Below are 20,230 nucleotides of genomic sequence, written 5' to 3' on the forward strand. Positions count from 1 at the left end.
TGACTGAATCTTGTTGAAGGGCAGCAGGCCGTGCTTAAATAAAAGAGATAGGTGGATAGCCAACTGTGCTTGATTAACAGATACATAATATACACATACATACTCACTCATGTGTTGTCTAATTGACCAGTTGTAGAGTGTAAAACACTAATTCGCTTTGCAGTCATGCTGAGGGCTAAGAAATGATGTATAGCAGAATGAAAGTAGGAAGAAAATTGGATTGAGTATTTATACAGTTAGTTTCATCAGGATCTGCAGTATGTGACAGACTGTACATGCAATGCAGAAGGAGTGGCCTTGGTGGTTGATGGGATGTTCTCATGTCAAGAGAATGAATTAATCACATAAAAGGTGTAGACCTTTGAGAATTGAACCAGTTTCAGAATCTTAGTTACATGTGAGTTAGTGCTATTGTTCATTAGAAAGTCTGTGTGATCTGCTGTCTTGTAGTGATGTTGAATCATAGTTTATTGTCATGCAATATTGTCACACTCAATAAGAAGATATAAGAAGAGGCAAACACTATCATGGACACACGGTTTAGAGAAAGGGTCAATCCAATCCTCTTATATATGGACCTACACATAGATACAAACAGATGCATGACATACACATACATACCCACTCACATGTGTTGTCTGATTGACCAGTTGCAGAGTTTAAAGCACTAATTTGCTTTCCAGTCACCCTGAGGTCCAAGAAATTATGTATAGCAGAATGAAAGTAGGAAGAGATTTGGATTGATACAATGTGCCAAAATTGGACATGATTTTTTGGATTCCACATGTTTTTATTTTTCCTTTCTAGGGCAACAAGAGTAAAATGAATGGAACTATGCCAGGAGTTTTAGAGAATTAATGTGATTTTAATAAATTTTCACAAGCTAATAGTGCATATTAGAGATTCAGTCGGGATCTTATTGATCTTGGAGGCTCATCAGCACTCAGTGAGGTAACTATCAGTCTTGTGTGACAGGGAGTTGGCTGCTCATTTTACACCTTTCCCAAATTTTATTTCTCAATGATATTATTGGAGAGATCCAAACTGGACTGCCAACTCAACTATCATGCATCTTATATGATTTTGTAAAGTCAGGATGCACCCTTTGGTGAGTCATCTGGTAGGTTGTACAAACTGGCACAGAGATTTGGGTAAGAGTGTTGCAAGTCAGAGATGCCAATGTACCCAGCATAATGTCTTGTTTGTTAATTTTAATATAAGTTGACCTACACAACTGCACTCCTGGTAGTGCAAGGCTCTGTAAGGGATACACACACACACACACACACACACGCACACACACACACACACACGCACACACAAACACACACACACACACACACACACACACACACACGTGTGCATGTGCATAAAAATCTATAAAATTCAATATAATTTGTATCAATGCTTCAAGAAAAGAGAGGCACAGCCATATTTACTGTTCAGTACAATGTTTGTTGTGCAAATTCCCACCTGTAGTCCTGGTACTTTCAAGTTTTATAGTTGGGTCATCCTTTATAATGGAGAATTAAGTCATTGATTAAAAACCTGTTCCTAAATTGTGCTGGTATTTTTCCCAGTAATTTGCTGTCTTTTGCATTCCCAGGGATTATAAAGAAAATGCCATGCTTGCACAGCTAGTCCAAGATAAACTGGATGCATACAAAGCAGATGATCCAACCATGGGTGAAGTAAGTGTTTCACACATAACAAGATGGTTAGTGCTCATTTGTTTTCAGTGTCGACCTGTCAAATCCATGGGGCTCCATGCATTGTTAGAACATTTCTCATCCATTGGAATGAAGAAGCAAATGAATATGGTTTCTGATTCAGTCAAAATCAGAAAATTCCATTATTGCTTCCTTATTTCCACGCTGGTCAGCCAGAAAAATTGTGGTATACTTAAACATAAACTTACTTGAGAATGATTTATTTTTCTTTAATAAAACTGTTTATACTCCATTTGAAACCCACTAAACAAAATCAGATGCAAATTTCGCTTGACACGTCTTCAAATGACACACCCCAGTCAACAAAGTACTGAAGATAAGAACTGGGAGCAGGAGGAGGCAACTCAGGCCATTGAGCCTGCTCTGCCATTTGATACAATCGTGGCTGACCTCATCTCAGCTTCAGTTCCACTCTTAGAGCATAGAACATAGAACATAGAACAGTACAGCACAGAACAGGCCCTTCAGCCCACAATGTTGTGCCGACCATTGATCCTCATGTATGCACCCTCAAATTTCTGTGACCATATACATGTCCAGCAGTCTCTTAAATGACCCCAATGACCTTGCTTCCACAACTGCTGCTGGCAACGCATTCCATGCTCTCACAACTCTCTGCGTAAAGAACCTGCCTCTGACATCCCCTCTATACTTTCCACCAACCAGCTTAAAACTATGACCCCTCGTGCTAGCCATTTCTGCCCTGGGAAATAGTCTCTGGCTATCAACTCTATCTATGCCTCTCATTATCTTGTATACCTCAATTAGGTCCCCTCTCCTCCTCCTTTTCTCCAATGAAAAGAGACCGAGCTCAGTCAACCTCTCTTCATAAGATAAGCCCTCCAGTCCAGGCAGCATCCTGGTAAACCTCCTCTGAACCCTCTCCAAAGCATCCACATCTTTCCTATAATAGGGCGCCCAGAACTGGACGCAGTATTCCAAGTGCGGTCTAACCAAAGTTTTATAGAGCTGCAACAAGATCTCACGACTCTTAAACTCAATCCCCCTGTTAATGAAAGCCAAAACACCATATGCTTTCTTAACAACCCTGTCCACTTGGGTGGCCATTTTAAGGGATCTATGTATCTGCACACCAAGATCCCTCTGTTCCTCCACGCTGCCAAGAATCCTATCCTTAATCCTGTACTCAGCTTTCAAATTCGACCTTCTTGTCATCCATAACTCTTCAACTCATTATTCTGCCTATCTCCTTTTTGAATTTACTCCTTGCCCTGGCATTCACCGGACTGCGGTAGTGAATTCCAGAGATTCATGACTCTTTGCGAAAAAGTAATTCTTCCTTAACTGTTGTAAATCTGCTGCCCCTGATCCTAAAACTCATTCTAGGTTGCCCCACATAAGGAAGCATCATTTTTCTGTCCACTTTGTCAATCCACTTTAGCATCTTATATCATTAAATTAGATCCCCTCATTCTTCTCATCTCTGGAGAGTATAGGCCTAAACTGCTCAATTTCTCTTCATAATGAGTTTAATTGTGAAAACAGGATGGCATGAGCAAGTTGGGCTGAAGGGCCTGTTTTCCTGCTGGAGATCACTATGACAATGAAACTCTGCATTAATTCAGGGTGGCGTAGTGGCTCAGTGGTTAGCACTGCAGCTTCACAGCACCAGGGACCCAGGTTTGATTCCAGCATTGGGCATCTGTCTGTGTGGAGTTTGCACATTCTCCCTGTGTCTGTGTGGGTTTCCTCTGGGTGCTCCGATTTCCTCCCACAGTCCAAAGATATGTAGGTTAGGTGGATTTGCCATGCAAAATTGCCCATAGTGTTCAGGGATGTGTTGATTCAGTGAGTTATAGGGGAATAGGGTCTGGGTGCGATGCTCTGAGGGTTAGTATGGACTTGTTGGGCCAAAGGGCCTGTTTCCACACTGTAAGGATTCTTAAAAAAATTCTAATGTGTTATTTCGGGTCTCTAGTTAGCAACACAACATAACTTCTCCATAATATTACACAAAGTCTTTTCATATTGATTTTTTTTCATGTGGGTTCATCTTCTTTCCACTGGATGATTGTTTTGCCTATTGAGTGTCCCAGAATCAAAGAAAGATACAACATTGGTGGATGCCATTCACCTGGTAGAACAATTCATTTAACTCACTTCCGTGCTCTTTCCCACCACCCTATACATCTTACCCTTTTAGACATTTACATGATTGCATTTTGAATGTGTCAGTCAGTTTTTTTGTTAAGATCATCAATTACATGGTACTGATTGCTCTGAGCTTTCTACTACCATCTAAACCATAGAATCCCTACAGGATAGAAGCAGGACACTCAGCCTATCGAATCCACACCAACCCTCTGCACAGCATCCTACCCAGGCCCACCTCCCTATCCTATACCTATGACCCTGCATTCCCCATGGCCAGTCCACCTAATCTACACATCCCTGGATGACTCTGGACAATTTAGCACGGCCAATCCACCTAACCTGCACGTTTTTGGACTGTGGGAGGAACCTGGAGCACCCGGAGGAAACATACAATTGGAATCAAACCCGGGTCCCCAGTGCTGTGAGGCAGCAGTGCTATCCAGTGAACCACCGTGCCACCCTAGTGTCAGTCTCTTGAAGAATTATAACTTCTACTGCAGGTTTGATTCTCGCTTGTAAACTTCATTCCCATTCCCCTTCAGAAGTGTACATGAATGTAATAATCTAACAAATGATGCAAATACCAAGATTTGCTCCACAGTGGAATATCAGCACCTTAGATGTGAACGAGCCCTTCGAAGAGAAAAGTAAATCTCAGCAAAACCAATTGCCTTAACATAAATTTACAACACGATTTTAAAGTTTTCAATCTATAAATTATTTCAAAGCTTTGTGGAACTTCTGTATCAATGATTTGTATGTTTCACTAACAATTTTAATTCTGATTTATTTGATATAATAAATAGTGTGCTGTAATAAAAGACAATTTTTTTTTATCAATTAGACAATGCAAATCCCTGGAGCTAAGTTATACCCTCCTCATTTGCTGAGTTTAAGGTAGTTAGTTTGTCATTTATCCTATAGCAGGGACACACCTCTTGAAAGTGCAGCATTGTTTGTGATTCTCCAAAAGTGCATAGAAGTTTTGTACTTAGATCCCAGTGGTGGATGCTGGCTGCAAAGGGTCCCTTGCTTGTCCTGAACCTATTTAGCAAAGGCCACTCTCACTGTGGTAGCTCAAGGCCTACCATTTGACAGATCGGATTTGTCACAAAGAACCTGTTAGTGATTTCTCCTGTTTCCTATTCCCTGATCCAAAGGGTGTCTACCCATAGACCTAGCTCAGGAATGTTGTTCCATAAACAAACTTTGACAGTAAGAGGATTAAGAGCTAGACAAATTGAGTATATCTTTGAAAGAAATATTAATTAGAACAGCTTACGAATAAACTGAAGTTAGTGGATAAAACATTAAAGCATTGATATGGTATATAGTACAATGTGGAACAGATTTTTTATTTTTATCTCCATTACACAAGATAAGAAACAGTTATTCAGAAGTTGATTTATAGCTGTTTGTTACACTAGTAGTTCTTTTTCAAATTAGTGGGATTTAATAATTAGGTTTGTTAATGGCATAATAACAAGTGAGCATTAATACAGCTCTGCTGAAATTATGCCTTCTTGACTTTCCTATGCATGTATTAACTAGTGAATGTGACATATTGCCCAACAGTTGCAACAGGACAACAAACTCTGAGTTTCTGTGGCTGTTTGCCTGAGTGGCTATTTACTGGGGTCGCACTACACAGAGCAGCAAGAGATTTGTTCACCTACTTGATTCCAATCTGGCTTCACCCCTTTTAGGTCAGTAGGCCAGGTCCAATCTCTGTGGAAAACAGGTGGAGAATCCATCCAATAATGCTCCCAACACCTGAGGTTTGCATAAATTACTGTAGAGGATCTAACAAAACCGAGAGCTGGAATCAAAGAATTAATTAAACCTCAGAGTTGGTAAGAACTGCCGATGCTGGAGTCTGAGATAACACGGTGTAGAGCCAGGCCAGCAGCATCGGAGGAGCAGGAAAGCTGACTTTTTGGGTCTGGACTCTTCTTCAGAAACTAGAAGGATCCAGACCTGAAAAGCTGGCTTTCCTGCTCCTCCGATGCTGCCTGGGCTGTTGTGTCCATCCAGCTCTTCACATTAATTAAACCTCTGTATTTTTATTGGATGAGAAGTGATAAAATGTCAAAGAAAGTTGAATCGAAGGACTCCTGCTCCAAGATATATTTAATAGTTTGTATCACTGTCATATGAGATGGAATGACCTTGTTTGTTTCTCCTTGTTAGAACTGATGTTTCTGCTTTCAGGGACCAGACAAAGCCCGCTCGCAGCTGTTGATAATTGACCGTGGATTTGACCCTGTATCCCCTGTTCTCCATGAATTGACCTTCCAGGCGATGGCCTATGACTTGCTGCCTGTTGAAAATGATGTATACAAGTGAGATACTCCTTGTTTTCTAGTTATTCATTGCTTGGACTAGGGCATTTAGTTAAAGCCCTGTTGAATGGTGAGCAACTGAAGCTACCAGAGACCCACCCTGACTCTCCATTTCAATAATTCTTGTTTGCTTTTGGCGAGTGGTCAGATGGGAAGCTGCATATTGATGAAGTGAGCTACGCAATTCTCAAAGTAATTAACAAACAATATCCCACCATAATAGACAGCATGGTCCCAAGTGAGAGTCTTGCCTCAACAACTGCATCTTGCTTACATAAAGTGAGTCTATGGTCTATTGTGCTGCAGTGATAGTGTCCCTACTTCTGGACCAGGAGGTCTGGGTTCATGTCCTACTTTGTGTCAGAGTAGATGGAATTGTATAGGGGCCTGAATGACATGGTCCACTGAGGAAAATGTGGCAGAATTGCAGAAGGAGTCCAGGGAGGCCTATCTTAACATCTTTTAAGATGTGCTATGTCATTCCAGCCCCTATACAGTTCCATTCAGTCTGACACAAGGTAGGACATGAGCCCAGACCTTCTGGCCCAAAGATACGGATGCTACCACTGCACCACAACAGCCCACAAAATTATTTTATGTAGGCACTTTAACAAGCAAGAGGAAACAGTCAAAGAAGAAGAGATTTCATTTTAGTTCCAGCTTGGATTTAAAACCTTATAGTATATATCACACAACTTCCTGAATTCATTTTCTTTAATATCCTGTTTGACATGGTATGTTCAGCTGAAAAGGACAATAAAAACCTCACAAACACATTCATATTTTCTAAGCAAACATACTCAGTCTCCTTGGATGCGCAATTATTTTACATAATTATTTTGCAGACACTTTTGACACACATTGCACATGTATTTTATATTCTGATGCCTGTGTTACACACATTTACGTCAGCGTCAACCAAAGATTTGAAAAGTAAGTGGTTGGTCAATGTTATGAAACTGCTCCAGCTGCTGTTTATTACACCGTTGTTTGCAGCTTAAGGAAGTGACTACTGATAACCATGAGCAACTGCAACTGCCACAGCAGCTGGTGAACTGCAGAGTGCTTCACTGTCATTTTGCAGTTCATATTTTTCACAAACCACCATATAAGCTACAAAAAGAATATTGTATTGGTGGTCTTGTATTTTTCAAGACCAATATGCTGACCTACAGATCCCACTGACAAAAGTGCGGCTGTGTTGGAAAATGGAGATCATGAGTGGAAACTCCCAAGACATACTGCACATCACAGAGAGGTATGCCTTTAGAAGGCTTCTATGTTTTCAGGACAAGGAAGTAGGGAAGCTTCTTGAGCATTTTGGCTCGGCATAGCAAGTAGCGCAAAAAAAATCACAGGGAAGTTTGGTGAGGCCGGAATAACAAGTTGATTGACTTCAGTTCCAAAGTGTCATTGATGAGGTATCATTGTATTTCATCTAATTTTCTATTAATGTTAATCTGTTTATTTTTCTCTCCCTTTCAGGTATGAAACGAGTGGAATTGGAGAAAATCGGGTCAAGGAGGTCCTTCTGGATGAGGATGACGATCTCTGGATTACCCTGCGTCACAAGCATATTGCAGAAGTGTCCCAGTACGTTCCAGTCTTCATTCTGCATTTCTGTACCAGTGTGGAATGTTCATTTTAAATTACTTAGTGACCAGGAGTTTAAAAACAAGCCTATTGATTAAATTGTGTTGGCATTTCTAATCATATTGGGAGAGGTTGAGCTCATTATAATTTTATGTACAATTGTTTTCATGGATGCTGTGGAAGTCATTACATTAAGATCTCCTACTACCATGAATGTGAAAGAGTTACTTCATATATTCTAATAAAAAGACTTGCAGATCTTCACACAGTTACTGCAATAGGGGAGGTGATGACCTATTGGAATTATCACTGGACTGTTAATCCAGAAACCCACCTGAAGTTCAGGAGATCTAGGTTTGAATCCTGCGCGGCAGATGGTGAAATTTGAATTCACTAAAAATCTGGAAAAAAGAGTCTAATAATGACCACAAATTGCTGATAGTTGGGAAAAAAAACCCATGTGCTTTCGGGAAGGAAACTGCCATTCTTACCTGGTCTGGCCTACATGTGACCTCAATGTGGTTGACTCTTAACAGCCTTGTGAGCACTTGGGATGCGCAATAAATGCTGACCTAGCAAGCAGTGCCCTCATCCTGAGAATGAATTTTTAAAAAATTACAGGACTTTAGGGGAGGGCTTTCATTTCTGCACTGAAGTGTCAGATTGCTTCTCTTTAAACCAATGGATTAATCAGATAAACTGGGTACAGCAGAGTAATTTACACTTGCCTGTGTGTGGTAATTCTCTACATGTATTGGCACATACCTCAAGAATCTCAGAATCATACAGCAATGAAAAGGCCCTTTGGCCTATTGAGTCTGTACTGTCTACTACATACACTAATTAAAAACCGAAAGGACTACAGCTGCTGTAAGTCAGGAACAATAACAGAATTTTCTGGAAAAGCTCAGCAAGTCTGGCAGCATCTGTAAAGAAAAAAATCAGAGTTAATGTTTCAGGTCTGGTGACCCTTCCTCAGAGCTGATGCTGCTAGACCTGCTGAGCTTCCAGCAATGTCTGCTTTTGCTACTCCCTACACTAGTCCCACTTCCTGCACTAGGCCCATAGTCTTAAATGTTATGACATCTCAGGTGTTTCTCCAAGTACTTTTGAAAGGTTCTGAGGTTTCTTGCCTCGACGACCCTTCCCGGCAGTGGATTCCAGACCTCCCCTACCCTCTGGGTGGAAAAGATTTTCCTCAAATTCCTTCTAAACCTTCTTTCTTTCACATTAATATTATGACTTCTTGTTGTTGACCGTTTGATGAAATGGAACAGCTGGTTTCTATCCCCTCAATCTTATGCACGTCTATTAGTTCCACCCTCAACCTCTGAAGAAAACGACCCGAGCTTATCCAGCCTCTCTTCGTCACTGAAAGTGCTCCGTCCCCAGGCAACATCCCGGTGAATCTCCTCTGCACTCCCTCCACTGCAATCACATCTTTTCTATAATTTCAGAGCAGAAGTGCACATAGTAGCCCAGCATAACCAAACCTGTACATCATCATCATCAGCAGCAGCAGTCCCTCGCAAACGAGGTTGACTCTCTTCCACTCTCAGGGTGAGCCTGTAGGTGGTTGTACAGACTGACGCGGCTACCGCAGGCTCTATTACAGTTCAGGCAGTTGGTGGTCATGGGAAGGGGGAGTTGGCATGGCAGTCATAGAGTTGGCATTCCATCTTTTCACTTGGCTTCTGCTTTTTCCCAATGTCAAGTCTCGAGCTGCTAGATTCCTTCCCAGATGCTCATCCTCCACTGTGGACGGTCTTGGGCCAGTGATTCCCAGGTGTCTGTGGGAATTCCACATTTCACCAGTGAGGCCTTGAGGATACCACTGAAGCACTTCCTCTGTCCACCTGAGGCTGCTGTTCTGGAGCTGGGAAGAGAGCACCTGCCTGGGGAGTCTCATGTCAGTCATATGGATGACATGTCCAGTCCGTTGTAACCAATCAGAGGTGGTCAGTTCCTCAATGCTGGGGATGTTGGCCAGGTCAAGAGCACTGTTCTTGTTGAGTCTTTACTCTGAGCAGATTTGCAGTATCTTGTGCAATCGGCGTTGGTGGTACTGTTCCAGCGTCTTGAGGTGTTTGCTGTAGACAGCCCATGTCTCAGAGCTATATAGAAGGGCAGGAAGCACCACAGCTCTGTAACCAGGACAAAGTCCTGTATAGTCTCTTGTTAACCCAGTCACCATTTTATAGTTTGCAGACATTATTTGAAGCTGTGTTTTCATTCACTGCCACTTTGTTACATTTATCTTCATAAATGTACAGGCAGAAGGATTGCTTAAAAGATAATGTGGATTCTTTATTTGAAATTAAGCCTTGTTTTTGCTTGGAGTGAATTATGGTACATTTGACGTCTACTATGACACCTACTGCTATAGCTCATAGCCTACAAGTCACGTGACTACTACATCACTTTTTTTAGGTGTGTAATGATTGACACCTGTTTCAGATATCCGTCCAAGAAGGTGCATGCACATCATATTGTAGAGTCTTTTCTGAAGTTGTATCCATTACAAAGAACACAGTGGACTATCACAGGATACATTGAGGCTTTATAAAACTTATCCTTATGATCTGACAATTGAGTTTATTTAGTTCACTTGTACAGATCTTACATTTGCTTTGAATCCAAAGTCTGTGCTTCATATGATGCTGTAGTAAATGCTCAGAAATTTTCTTAGGATGGCAGCTGAGATGCTGCAAATGTGTTAAATGTAGCTTCCAGGTTTGAACAAATAGAACTAAATTTGCCTCAGAATCCAATTAATGGATAGAAAATGTTCCTATAATGTTTGTGTATTTGAAACATAGTTATTTTCTGAACCAGGCAGACAATGGAAGGCCTTAATTTTCTGTCAAATACATAAACCCATAAGATTGTGTAAACATCCTTTTTTTTCCTTCAGGGAGGTTACGCGGTCCTTGAAAGACTTTTCCTCGAGCAAGAGAATGGCAACTGGTGAGAAGGTCTGTGTACATTAATTTTGCTATCTCTATGTTCAGTTTGTTCAATTTATAATACCCTCTTTTACCCTCCTTTCCTAAATCTGAGGAACCTTGGTGGGAAATAAAATTAACAGCTCTCTGGCACCTTGTCAAAGCAGATATTATTCATTTGGAAAACTAACATTGTCCTCGCTTGACATTCGCCCTAAACCTTCCAGCATTATCTCGATGGATAATGATCAGGAATGGAAACCCTGGCTTATTCATTTCCTGCATAAGCTCAAAAGTACAAATACAATTATAACATCCAAACCTATTGCCCTGGCAGAGAAAAGCTTCATAAGGTTTGAAAGCTAGTACCTCTTAGCCTATCTAACTGATGCTGTATAGCCATCAAGCCATCAAGGAAGTATAGCTTCCATTTCAATGAAATGAATTAAAACAGATTGATTAGTGACACTTCACACAGCTTCCTCAGATGATTAGGGATCTGAAGTCCAGTTAAAATGTAAGTGCTTAGTGACTGACCAATGCCTAGAAATTTGATTCTCAGTTAGCTGTTCCAGAGGGCCTCTTATAGAGGTAGCCATGATAATTGATGAAATTGGGATCTTAAGTCTAAAACAGTATTGACAGATTTGGCAGGACAGTTAAGGTAACAAGGAGAAATATGAAGAGTATCTCCTAAATTAGACAATAATCAACAACTGAGTACCAGGATCAGTTGTTCATGCCAGCATACTAGATTCACTTCATAATTAAATGCTACACTGGGTTGTGAATATCACTGACATTTTGTAAGGATAAAATAATTTGCTTGAAGAAATGCCTTTATCTGATGTATTTTGTGACTGTGAATACAACTGACAGCCCCATTAATTAACTTGAACCTATCCAATTTTTCCTTGAATTGAATTCTTCACATTCTCCTGTTTAAGCCAGTCATATGGAAATGTATTTGGAAATTTTAACTGTTAGCATTTTACTCTGAAAATTGGTTTCTATTGTGTAGTAAAATCATTTTCTGTTCACAAATTAATGATAAAACACAGTAGAAAACTGATGGATGACAGAAGCAGAAATATTTTGAAAAATGTCAGTTAGGAAGCCATTGATCCTAACAAACCAACCAATTACTACCATTCCTCAAATATTCACTGAACTTTTCAGGCTCTGACATGACAGTGGCTCTGAAAAATATTACATCTGGTTAAAAACTTCTGGTAATTCCCTCATTTAGTGGGCAAGATGTTTATGCAAAGTTTACACTCACAACAATTCTCACCTGCAGATAACATCATTTCATGTAAATTTCAAGATAGTTTGAACAATAGGAAGGAAGAAGCCTGACAGCAGCTTGGAAAATAAAAGCACCTTTCAAGAGATAACAAGGTGTAGAGCTGGATGAACACAGCAGGCCAAGCAGCATCAAAGGAGCCGGAAGGCTGATGGTTTAGGCCTAGACCCATGTGACCACTTCCAGACCACCCGCAGATGATGTGCCCGCCACCTTTCGAGAGAGTTTGGTGACTTAGTGCTTTTGTGGTTGCCATAGAAACAACATACACTCCATCAAAAAGCACAGAACACCAGGTTATTGTCCAACAGGTTTATTTGAAAACATAACCTTTCAGAGTCTCTCTCCTTCTACAGATGTTGGGGAGAGACAAAGCAGAAAGACAAATTTTATGAGTAAAAGATCAAAGGGTCATAGACTGATGTGAATTAAATAGACCTAAGATGCTGTTAAAATTCGGGCAGAAATTTGGGGATTTGCATATTAACAAACTGAAACATGCATCTCCTTTCTAACTAATTAAAGATTTAACAGCATTTTAGGTCTGTTTAATTCACATCAGTGTATGACCCCTTGATCTTTTACTTATGAATTCTGTGTCTTTTTTCTTTTTCTCTCGTGAACATCTGAAGAAGGAGAGAGACTCCGAAAGGTTGTGTTTTCAAATAAACCTGCTGTGCAATAACCTGTGATAGCAAGGTGTAGAGCAGGATGAACAGCAGGCCAAGCAGCATGTTAGGAGCAGGAAAGCATACGTTTCGGGCCTAGACTCTTCATCATAACCTGTGTTGTGTGGCTTATGAAGGAGTATGCATAGTTTGTTTCCATGACAACAACAAAAGCGCTAGTCACCAAACTCCCTTGAAAGGTGTTTTTTATTTTCCACTTTACTGTCAGGCTTCTTCCTTCCTATTGTTCAAACTATCTTGAAATTTACATGAAGTGATGTTATCTGCAGTTAAGGGATGTTTGTGGGCATAAACTCTGTGTAAATGTTCAGCCCATTGAATGAGAGAATTACCTGAAATTTTTAACAAGATATAATATCTGGAACCCTCACACTATGTGTACCCCATTGCAGCAGCCCGGTGTGTTGCTGTGTCTGTTTCTTTTGCTTTATTTCGTTCAAGAACCCTGAAGAGAAACTAAAATGCAAAACAGGTAGTGTTGACATCAACTTAACAGAAGTGAGTGTAAAATGAAATAATTGCATGGAAACAGTTATAACATTTGTAATACTTTTACATCATAGGTCAGAGTGTGAGACAATCTAATTCCAGATAGTGCAATTATTTTCTTTACAAACAGTCAAGTGTGTTAATTGAAAACAAATCTCTAGCTTTAAGCATATAAAAATTGTGCTTTTGTGTGTGCATTTCTTATCTGCTTGTGTGAAGATAAACCCGGGAACACGTTGATTCTGTAGTTTTAATTTTGTTGAGAAAACTGTTTTAGAGTTTCATCCTTAAACATTCCTATAAATCAAACTATTTGATAGTCTTTGCACAGGAACACTTGGACGTGTATAGTTCGCTGTGTGCGTTGTGTAGTGTGGGATGAGCAGAATGGAATATCTATTCATTTTGTCAACAGCTGAGTTGTGAAGCAGTAACATCTATACCATCCAGTGTAAGAAAAGTAATTACATATTATCCTCATTCAGACAACCATGAGGGATCTGTCTCAGATGCTGAAGAAGATGCCACAGTATCAGAAGGAACTAAGCAAGGTATTATCAGTCTCAAAACAATTACTTTTATAGAACAACAAGGTAAGTGGTTTGGATTTTCTCATCATACACCTCACAAATTAAATGATAAAAGTATCTGTAGGATACAAAGAAATACCTTTTTCTAATTCATTCACAGGTTATGGGCATTATTTATTACCCATTCCTAATTACCCAGAGGGCAGTTAAGTGTCAGGCATGTTGCTGTGGATCTGGAGTCACATGTAGGCCAGACCAGACAAGGACAGCAGTTTCCTTCCCTAAGGGACATTAGTGAACCAGATGGCTTTCCCAACAATTGGTAATGGTTTCATGGTCATTGTTAGTCTCCTAATTCCATTTAATTATTGAATTCAAATTCCAACATCTGCCATGTCAGGATTCAAACTCAGGCCCCCAGACCGTTACCAGGTCTTTGCATTAACACTCTCATAATATGTTTAGGCTATTAGCCTCCCTACAGATAAACTGAAATGGTACTAGCACATTAGTTTGACATTTGTTGGTTCATTTCGTTTTTTTTTGTTTTGCAGTATTCCACCCATCTTCACCTTGCTGAGGATTGTATGAAACACTATCAGGGCACTGTAGATAAACTGTGCCGAGTTGAACAGGTGAGAGATTGAAACCACTCAGGATTGTTAACTTCTGTTAAGTAAGAGGTGATCTGACATTTCCATCTGCTTCATTAACATGTGGTAAGATCTCTAATTGTTGATCTCCCAGTTCTTAGCAGAGAGTTGAGTGTTCCTCTGAGCTCTGTTAAAACCATTTGGCTTGCTGATGACCATTTCTCATTGGGTCTGGCACCTTCTCCTCACCCCATAACTGCCCTCATCTGCCAACCTGCAATTAGCAATAGCAAGATGTTTTTCTCTTGATGAAACCTGAAAACAGAATGACCACAGTTCACCAAGAAAATGAAGCCCACTGTATCAACTCCTAAGTTGGGAAACCGATGAGATCTGGTCAAATCCTGGTTTTACTCTGCCCCCCATATTGTTGTATGTGATTTTGATGTAGAATAAAACATGGAAGGTAGCAAGAAGAACATTGTAGCTCATGGTAGCAGTTTTGCACTAACTGAATTAGTTGAAAATTGCTCCCAGTATTACTGAGATTTGAACCTTAAAGAGGCCTTGCTTCCTGACTGCCATGTTTTGCCCATCTACTAGCCCACACTGAATGTTTGCCCTCACTGCCAGCATTAACTAGTTGGTGGGATATGACACTCCTGTCATGTGCACAGAAACAAGATCTACATCTTCTTGAAATTTGCTTTCAAGATGAACATTCCTACATGGGATGGTATGACATCCTTGTAGTTCATCATTATCATGAGGAAATACTTGGAAGAGTCAGCTGCTGTTTCCATATGGAGAAAGAAAGAGAAAAAAACACACAACAGCTGACCAATGGGTTATTTAACAGCCATCCATCAAGACTAAGAGCTAATGTCTTTGTTAGCCTCTTGTTTGAAAATAATCCGGGGGACACCTTATTGAGATGGCCACTATTAAAATACATTAACCACATAAATCTGTAAATATTTTCGGCAGATTTGTGAATATGCAGGATCCTTTGGATCAATTTCAAGAATAACAAGGATAGGCCTCTCTGTGTTTTTAACAAGAAGGAATAAAGTTGTGCTATGTTTAAAATTCCTAATAGTAATGCAAATTCCCACAGGAATATCACTGCAATTCTTTATAAAGGATGCATTAATGTTTTTAAGGTCATATCGACATTGCCGAGCTTAGTACAGCAGACATTTTTAAGTTGCAATATATAAAATTCCAGTGTCCTTCATTATGAGGCACAGTGCCTCCCTCAGTACCTCAGTAAGACTCTAATTGCATGCAGTCTCTGGGACGCGAACAGGTTCCATTCCTGCGTCTGTTTGCAAGTTGATTAATATACAAGTTGGAAAATAATGCAAGACAATGTAACAGAACTGTTTGTAAGCACAGGAAATACTTGCATGTTGGATTTTTAAAACTACACCTCTATATGGGATAGAAATTGTAAGTCAGACTTTTGTTAAATAGGATACCCCTTTCTTCTCCTTCTAGCCCACCAACTTTCGCATGTCCATCTCCTAAACAAACTGAGGTGGTTCATGACTTTGTGCATTATTGTGATGCATGTAATCGTGAATTGATTGATATGTACATAAAGAAAAAAAATTGGGAAAGACATAAAAAGGCTGCCAATTCACTATCACTTACTCTATGTGACCTTGATGGCATCAGTATCTAGAAATCTATGAATTTCAATCTTGAACATACTCACTGATTGAGTCTACACTGCCCTCCAGGGTAGGAAATTACAAAAAGAGTTATTGTTTTGTGAATCATTCTTCATACGTGAATAAAGACAGGGAGAATGACAGCAAACAACTGAAGGCACTAAACCAAGCCCTTTTCCTGTTCCCATGTACATTATGGAGCCAAAATGATGGTGGTGTATAGTCTTCAGGAATGACAACCTGATGTCATTCTTCAATTCTATTACTTTTGTTTTTAAGAAGTATGTTAGTTGTGAGAATTGAAGTTTCAAAAGTAACAATGTGAAGTTTCTCATTCAATTTCTACAATTTTTCTCAGTACCAATCCACCGTATATTGAGCAGCTAAAGTGAAAAATGTACTGCAATATAGACCAGCACTGTCCAAAGACAAGCTTCTAGGTTCTGCTTTTCCATTTAGTGACCTAACCTCAAGTCCAGCAGATACATTACTCAATATTTAATGTTCAGTCAGATTTAACATCTCACGAGTGACCAGAAGTACTGGCATATGGGAGAAATTCAGTAGTTTACAAATTCTGAGCAATTACAAGCCAAGCTTGCAAAATGAAACATTCCAAAAATGTTGCAAATTTTATTTTTTTAGGATTTGGCTATGGGGACTGATGCTGAGGGAGAGAAGATCAAGGATCCAATGAGAGCCATTGTTCCTATACTGCTGGACAATAACGTTTCCACTTACGATAAAATTCGCATCATCCTTCTGTACATTTTCCTTAAGAATGGTGAGTAAGAAAGGTTAACATCAGAAATGCAGCCTGTCTGCCTGTGCACCTTAACAATGGAGGTTACTGCAAGCACTGCTAATCACACAGGATTCAGTACTAGCCAATATCTAACACTGCGAATGACTCACATGCATATCACTTGTTTTCTACCATGCTGCTTTGTGAGATGTCTGACAGTTCATTGAAAGATGTCAGTGACAGTGCAACAGAAAATAACCTGACTGGGTGAAAGGTGAATCAGAACTTCCATACTGTAGGGATTCTATGAACGATTCTACATTTGCATCCACTGTCATTATGACCTTTTTCTGACAAAAAGAGTGGAACGAATGGGTTGATGGAGTAATTGAAATAATTTTATCAACCTACAACTTAGCGTAGAGTAATTTTGACTTCGAGAAATAGTGTAAGATGAGCTGCCAATGATTACCGCTTGCCTGATCTCATTTACACCAAAGACAATGGAAGTTAAAATCAATGGAGATCAAGGCATAGTGGCTCGGTGGTTAGCACTGCAGCCTCATAGCACCAGAGACCTGGCTTCAATCCCAGCCTTGGGTAACTGTTCGTGTGGAGTTTGCGCATTCTCCCTGTGTCTGCGTGGATTTCCTCCCGCTGTCTAAAGATGTGCAGGTTGGTTGGATTGGCCATACTAAATTGTCCATAGCATCGAGGGAAGTGCAGGATAGATGGATTAGGCATGGAATATACAGGGTTACAGGGATAGGATAGGGTGGTGGTGGCGGAGGTTGTGTCTGGTGTGGGATGCTGTTCAGAGGGTTGGTGTGGACTCGACGGGACAAATGGCCTGCTTCCATACTGTAGGCATTCTATGATTCTACATTTGCATCCACTGTCAATATGACCTCTAAGAACTGCGATTACTAAATTCACGTATACTGATTGGGACTCATACTTGGTCTTTGTGGGTAATATGAGCCTGCTAGCTGGTGTTAAAGCAAGTGGAGCAAAGACACAGAATCGGAATTAGAAAGAAGGGAGCTAAGATAATAAAAGGCCACACAAAGGGGCCTACTCCACCTCTAAGGCAGCAGTTCTACTGCAGCTAGTTGCTTTGCATATTTGTACAGATCTGGGCACCAAGGAGGATGTTCTTAAATTATTTTTGCCATTAGCTCTGCTTTCAAAGAAATCATTCTGCACCACATATTTTTGTCAGATCATGGACTGGAGTCTATATCTGGAACTTCTTTTCCTGTGCTTTGATATTTGAGACGGAGGGAATATACCCTGGGAATGGTTGTGCTTTCATTCAGGGATGCACCTGGTTTCTGCTACGAATCTCTTTGCAGTGGCACTACTGAAATTGAGAATCGATGGCAACAAATGATGCATCCTCCTTCCATGCTAATAAGAATATATTGCATCTGGATCTTGCGTGATTGTTGGGGAGTCATATCAGTATAGCAGTGATGTGGGACATTCCTCGTAAAAGAATAATATTTTGAAGTTAAAACATCTCTTTTCTTCTCATTCTAAATTAGGAATCACTGAGGAGAATCTGAACAAACTGATTCAACATGCCCAGATCCCACCCGAGGACAGTGAGATCATTAACAACATGGCTCACTTGGGAATCCCCATCATTACAGATGTATGTTACACTGTTTAATTAACTTTGTACCTAATCTGTGTAGAACAGTCAGCTTAGAAACACTTCTTTATTGCTGCCATCTCAACTTTTTTTAAGGATATTTCACCTTCAAAATTACAGATCTTTTTCTGAAAGAAAATTGTGATACAATCTAATCATTCAAAAAACTTAATGTGAAAGGTATTGATGATGATCCTCGATATACCAGTATTAAGACTCTACCAGAATGTAGTGCTATGATGCAGAATGGAGCATCATGAAGGTTCCCCCTGTGGGAAAAGCGATTGAGTTTTCTCTTAAATAATATAAGCTCCATTGCCACTAAAATATTGCATACAACTGTACAATGTAGCACATGAGCACATGCCTAGTGATATGGGTCTAATGAGCAGCTGGATAATAGAAAAAATATTGAAGGGAGAGGTTGCAGCTATTACTCCTCATTGAAGGCAAATTTGTTTGAAATTGCCTAACTTTTGGTGTATACGTTGTGTGATTTGTTATGGTTTTGTTGTTTAATTAACTCTGTCAGAGCTACCCTTGCATCCTTTAGGTTTCCCCTCAATCCCCTTTGACTTCTTGTATTTTTTTAGTCAGCTGTGAGGCGGATGTCTGGATGCTGTTAGACTGCGTATTCCGGACTGTTACAAACTTGATCTTAACCTTCTGAAACTCTTTAGACAGTCAAACAAAACTAGATTCAAAATCTCTGTCACATTTCTGTATTGTCACCCCCCCACCCCAGTACATCTTTTAATACAACTGCCCCAGTTTTTATAGTCAACTGTTTACTAGCATATACCAATGCCATTGTAGCTTTTCTTTTCACTTAAGGACTATTTCACGTGTTTGACTGTGATCTAAATTCCTACTTCTTCAATCGAAAGTGAAGTAAACCTGCCTTCCAGAGATCATACTCCTTACGCCACGTGCTAGAATTTTGGGGTTTCAGACTGTATAAATCACTGGCTGAGGAGATGGTGCAGTGGGCAATAATGCATATTTTTAGATCATTGAATCTGATCTGTGCAGAAAAAACCTGTTCAAAAGGATTGGGTTTCACCTGAAGTGGAGGGATACCAATGTCCTGGTGCGGAGATTTGCTAGTTCTATTCATGAGTCTTTAAAACTAGTAAGGAGTGGGGTGTGGGGATCCTAAAAACCAATGCGGGTGGTTCTGAATTTTGAAAAGGCAAGTTAAATGGAAAACGTAATCGAGATCAAGTAGAGAACAAAGTAACTCTGCATAATTAAACGTCCATTTATTTCAACACCAGAGGTCTTACAGGTAAAACAGATTAACTCAGGGCATCTGTGGGAACATGGGGCTAGGGTATCATAGCTATTAAAGAAACAGGGCTGAGGGATGGAGAGGACTGGCATCTCAACATTCAGGGGTACGGATGTTATACGAAGATGAGAAATAGAGGCAAGAGAGGAGGGGCAGTGGCAGTTCTGATTAAGGAAAACATTGCTCCCGTACCTGGAAGGGATATTTCTGTGGGACCGTCAGTGAAGCTATATGGGTGGAATTCAGAAATAAGAAGAGGATGATCACTGAGATGGGATTGTTCTATAGGGCCCCCAATAGTCGCAGGAAATTGAGAAGCAAATATGTGGAGAGATCTCAGACATGTGTAAGAATAATAGGATTATAATTGTCCAGGATTTTAATTTTTCAAACATAGACTGGGACTGCCATCGTGTGCAGGGCCTGGATAGTAAGAAATTTGTTAAATGTGTTCAAGAAAGTTTTCAATATCACTATGTAGATGTACCTACTAGTACATCTACATACTATCTAAGGAGCCAAACTTAAC

General features: G+C 40.1%; 1 protein-coding gene across 3 annotated transcripts in view; it reads left to right on the plus strand.

The window, feature by feature from the left end:
- Positions 1–20,230, plus strand: part of LOC125465447 (syntaxin-binding protein 1) — a 111,956-nt gene that overhangs the window by 77,267 nt on the left and 14,459 nt on the right. For all 3 annotated transcript variants that reach the window (XM_048558981.2, XM_048558979.2, XM_048558980.2), the window contains exons 8-15: positions 1,607–1,691; positions 6,057–6,187; positions 7,673–7,780; positions 10,695–10,755; positions 13,695–13,760; positions 14,294–14,374; positions 16,654–16,792; positions 18,301–18,410. In XM_048558981.2, the coding sequence (XP_048414938.1) occupies positions 1,607–1,691; positions 6,057–6,187; positions 7,673–7,780; positions 10,695–10,755; positions 13,695–13,760; positions 14,294–14,374; positions 16,654–16,792; positions 18,301–18,410 (781 nt within the window). The remainder of the gene's footprint in view (positions 1–1,606; positions 1,692–6,056; positions 6,188–7,672; positions 7,781–10,694; positions 10,756–13,694; positions 13,761–14,293; positions 14,375–16,653; positions 16,793–18,300; positions 18,411–20,230) is intronic.

Source organism: Stegostoma tigrinum, chromosome 29 (assembly GCF_030684315.1).
Source record: "Stegostoma tigrinum isolate sSteTig4 chromosome 29, sSteTig4.hap1, whole genome shotgun sequence".
Taxonomy (NCBI): Eukaryota; Metazoa; Chordata; class Chondrichthyes; order Orectolobiformes; family Stegostomatidae; genus Stegostoma; species Stegostoma tigrinum.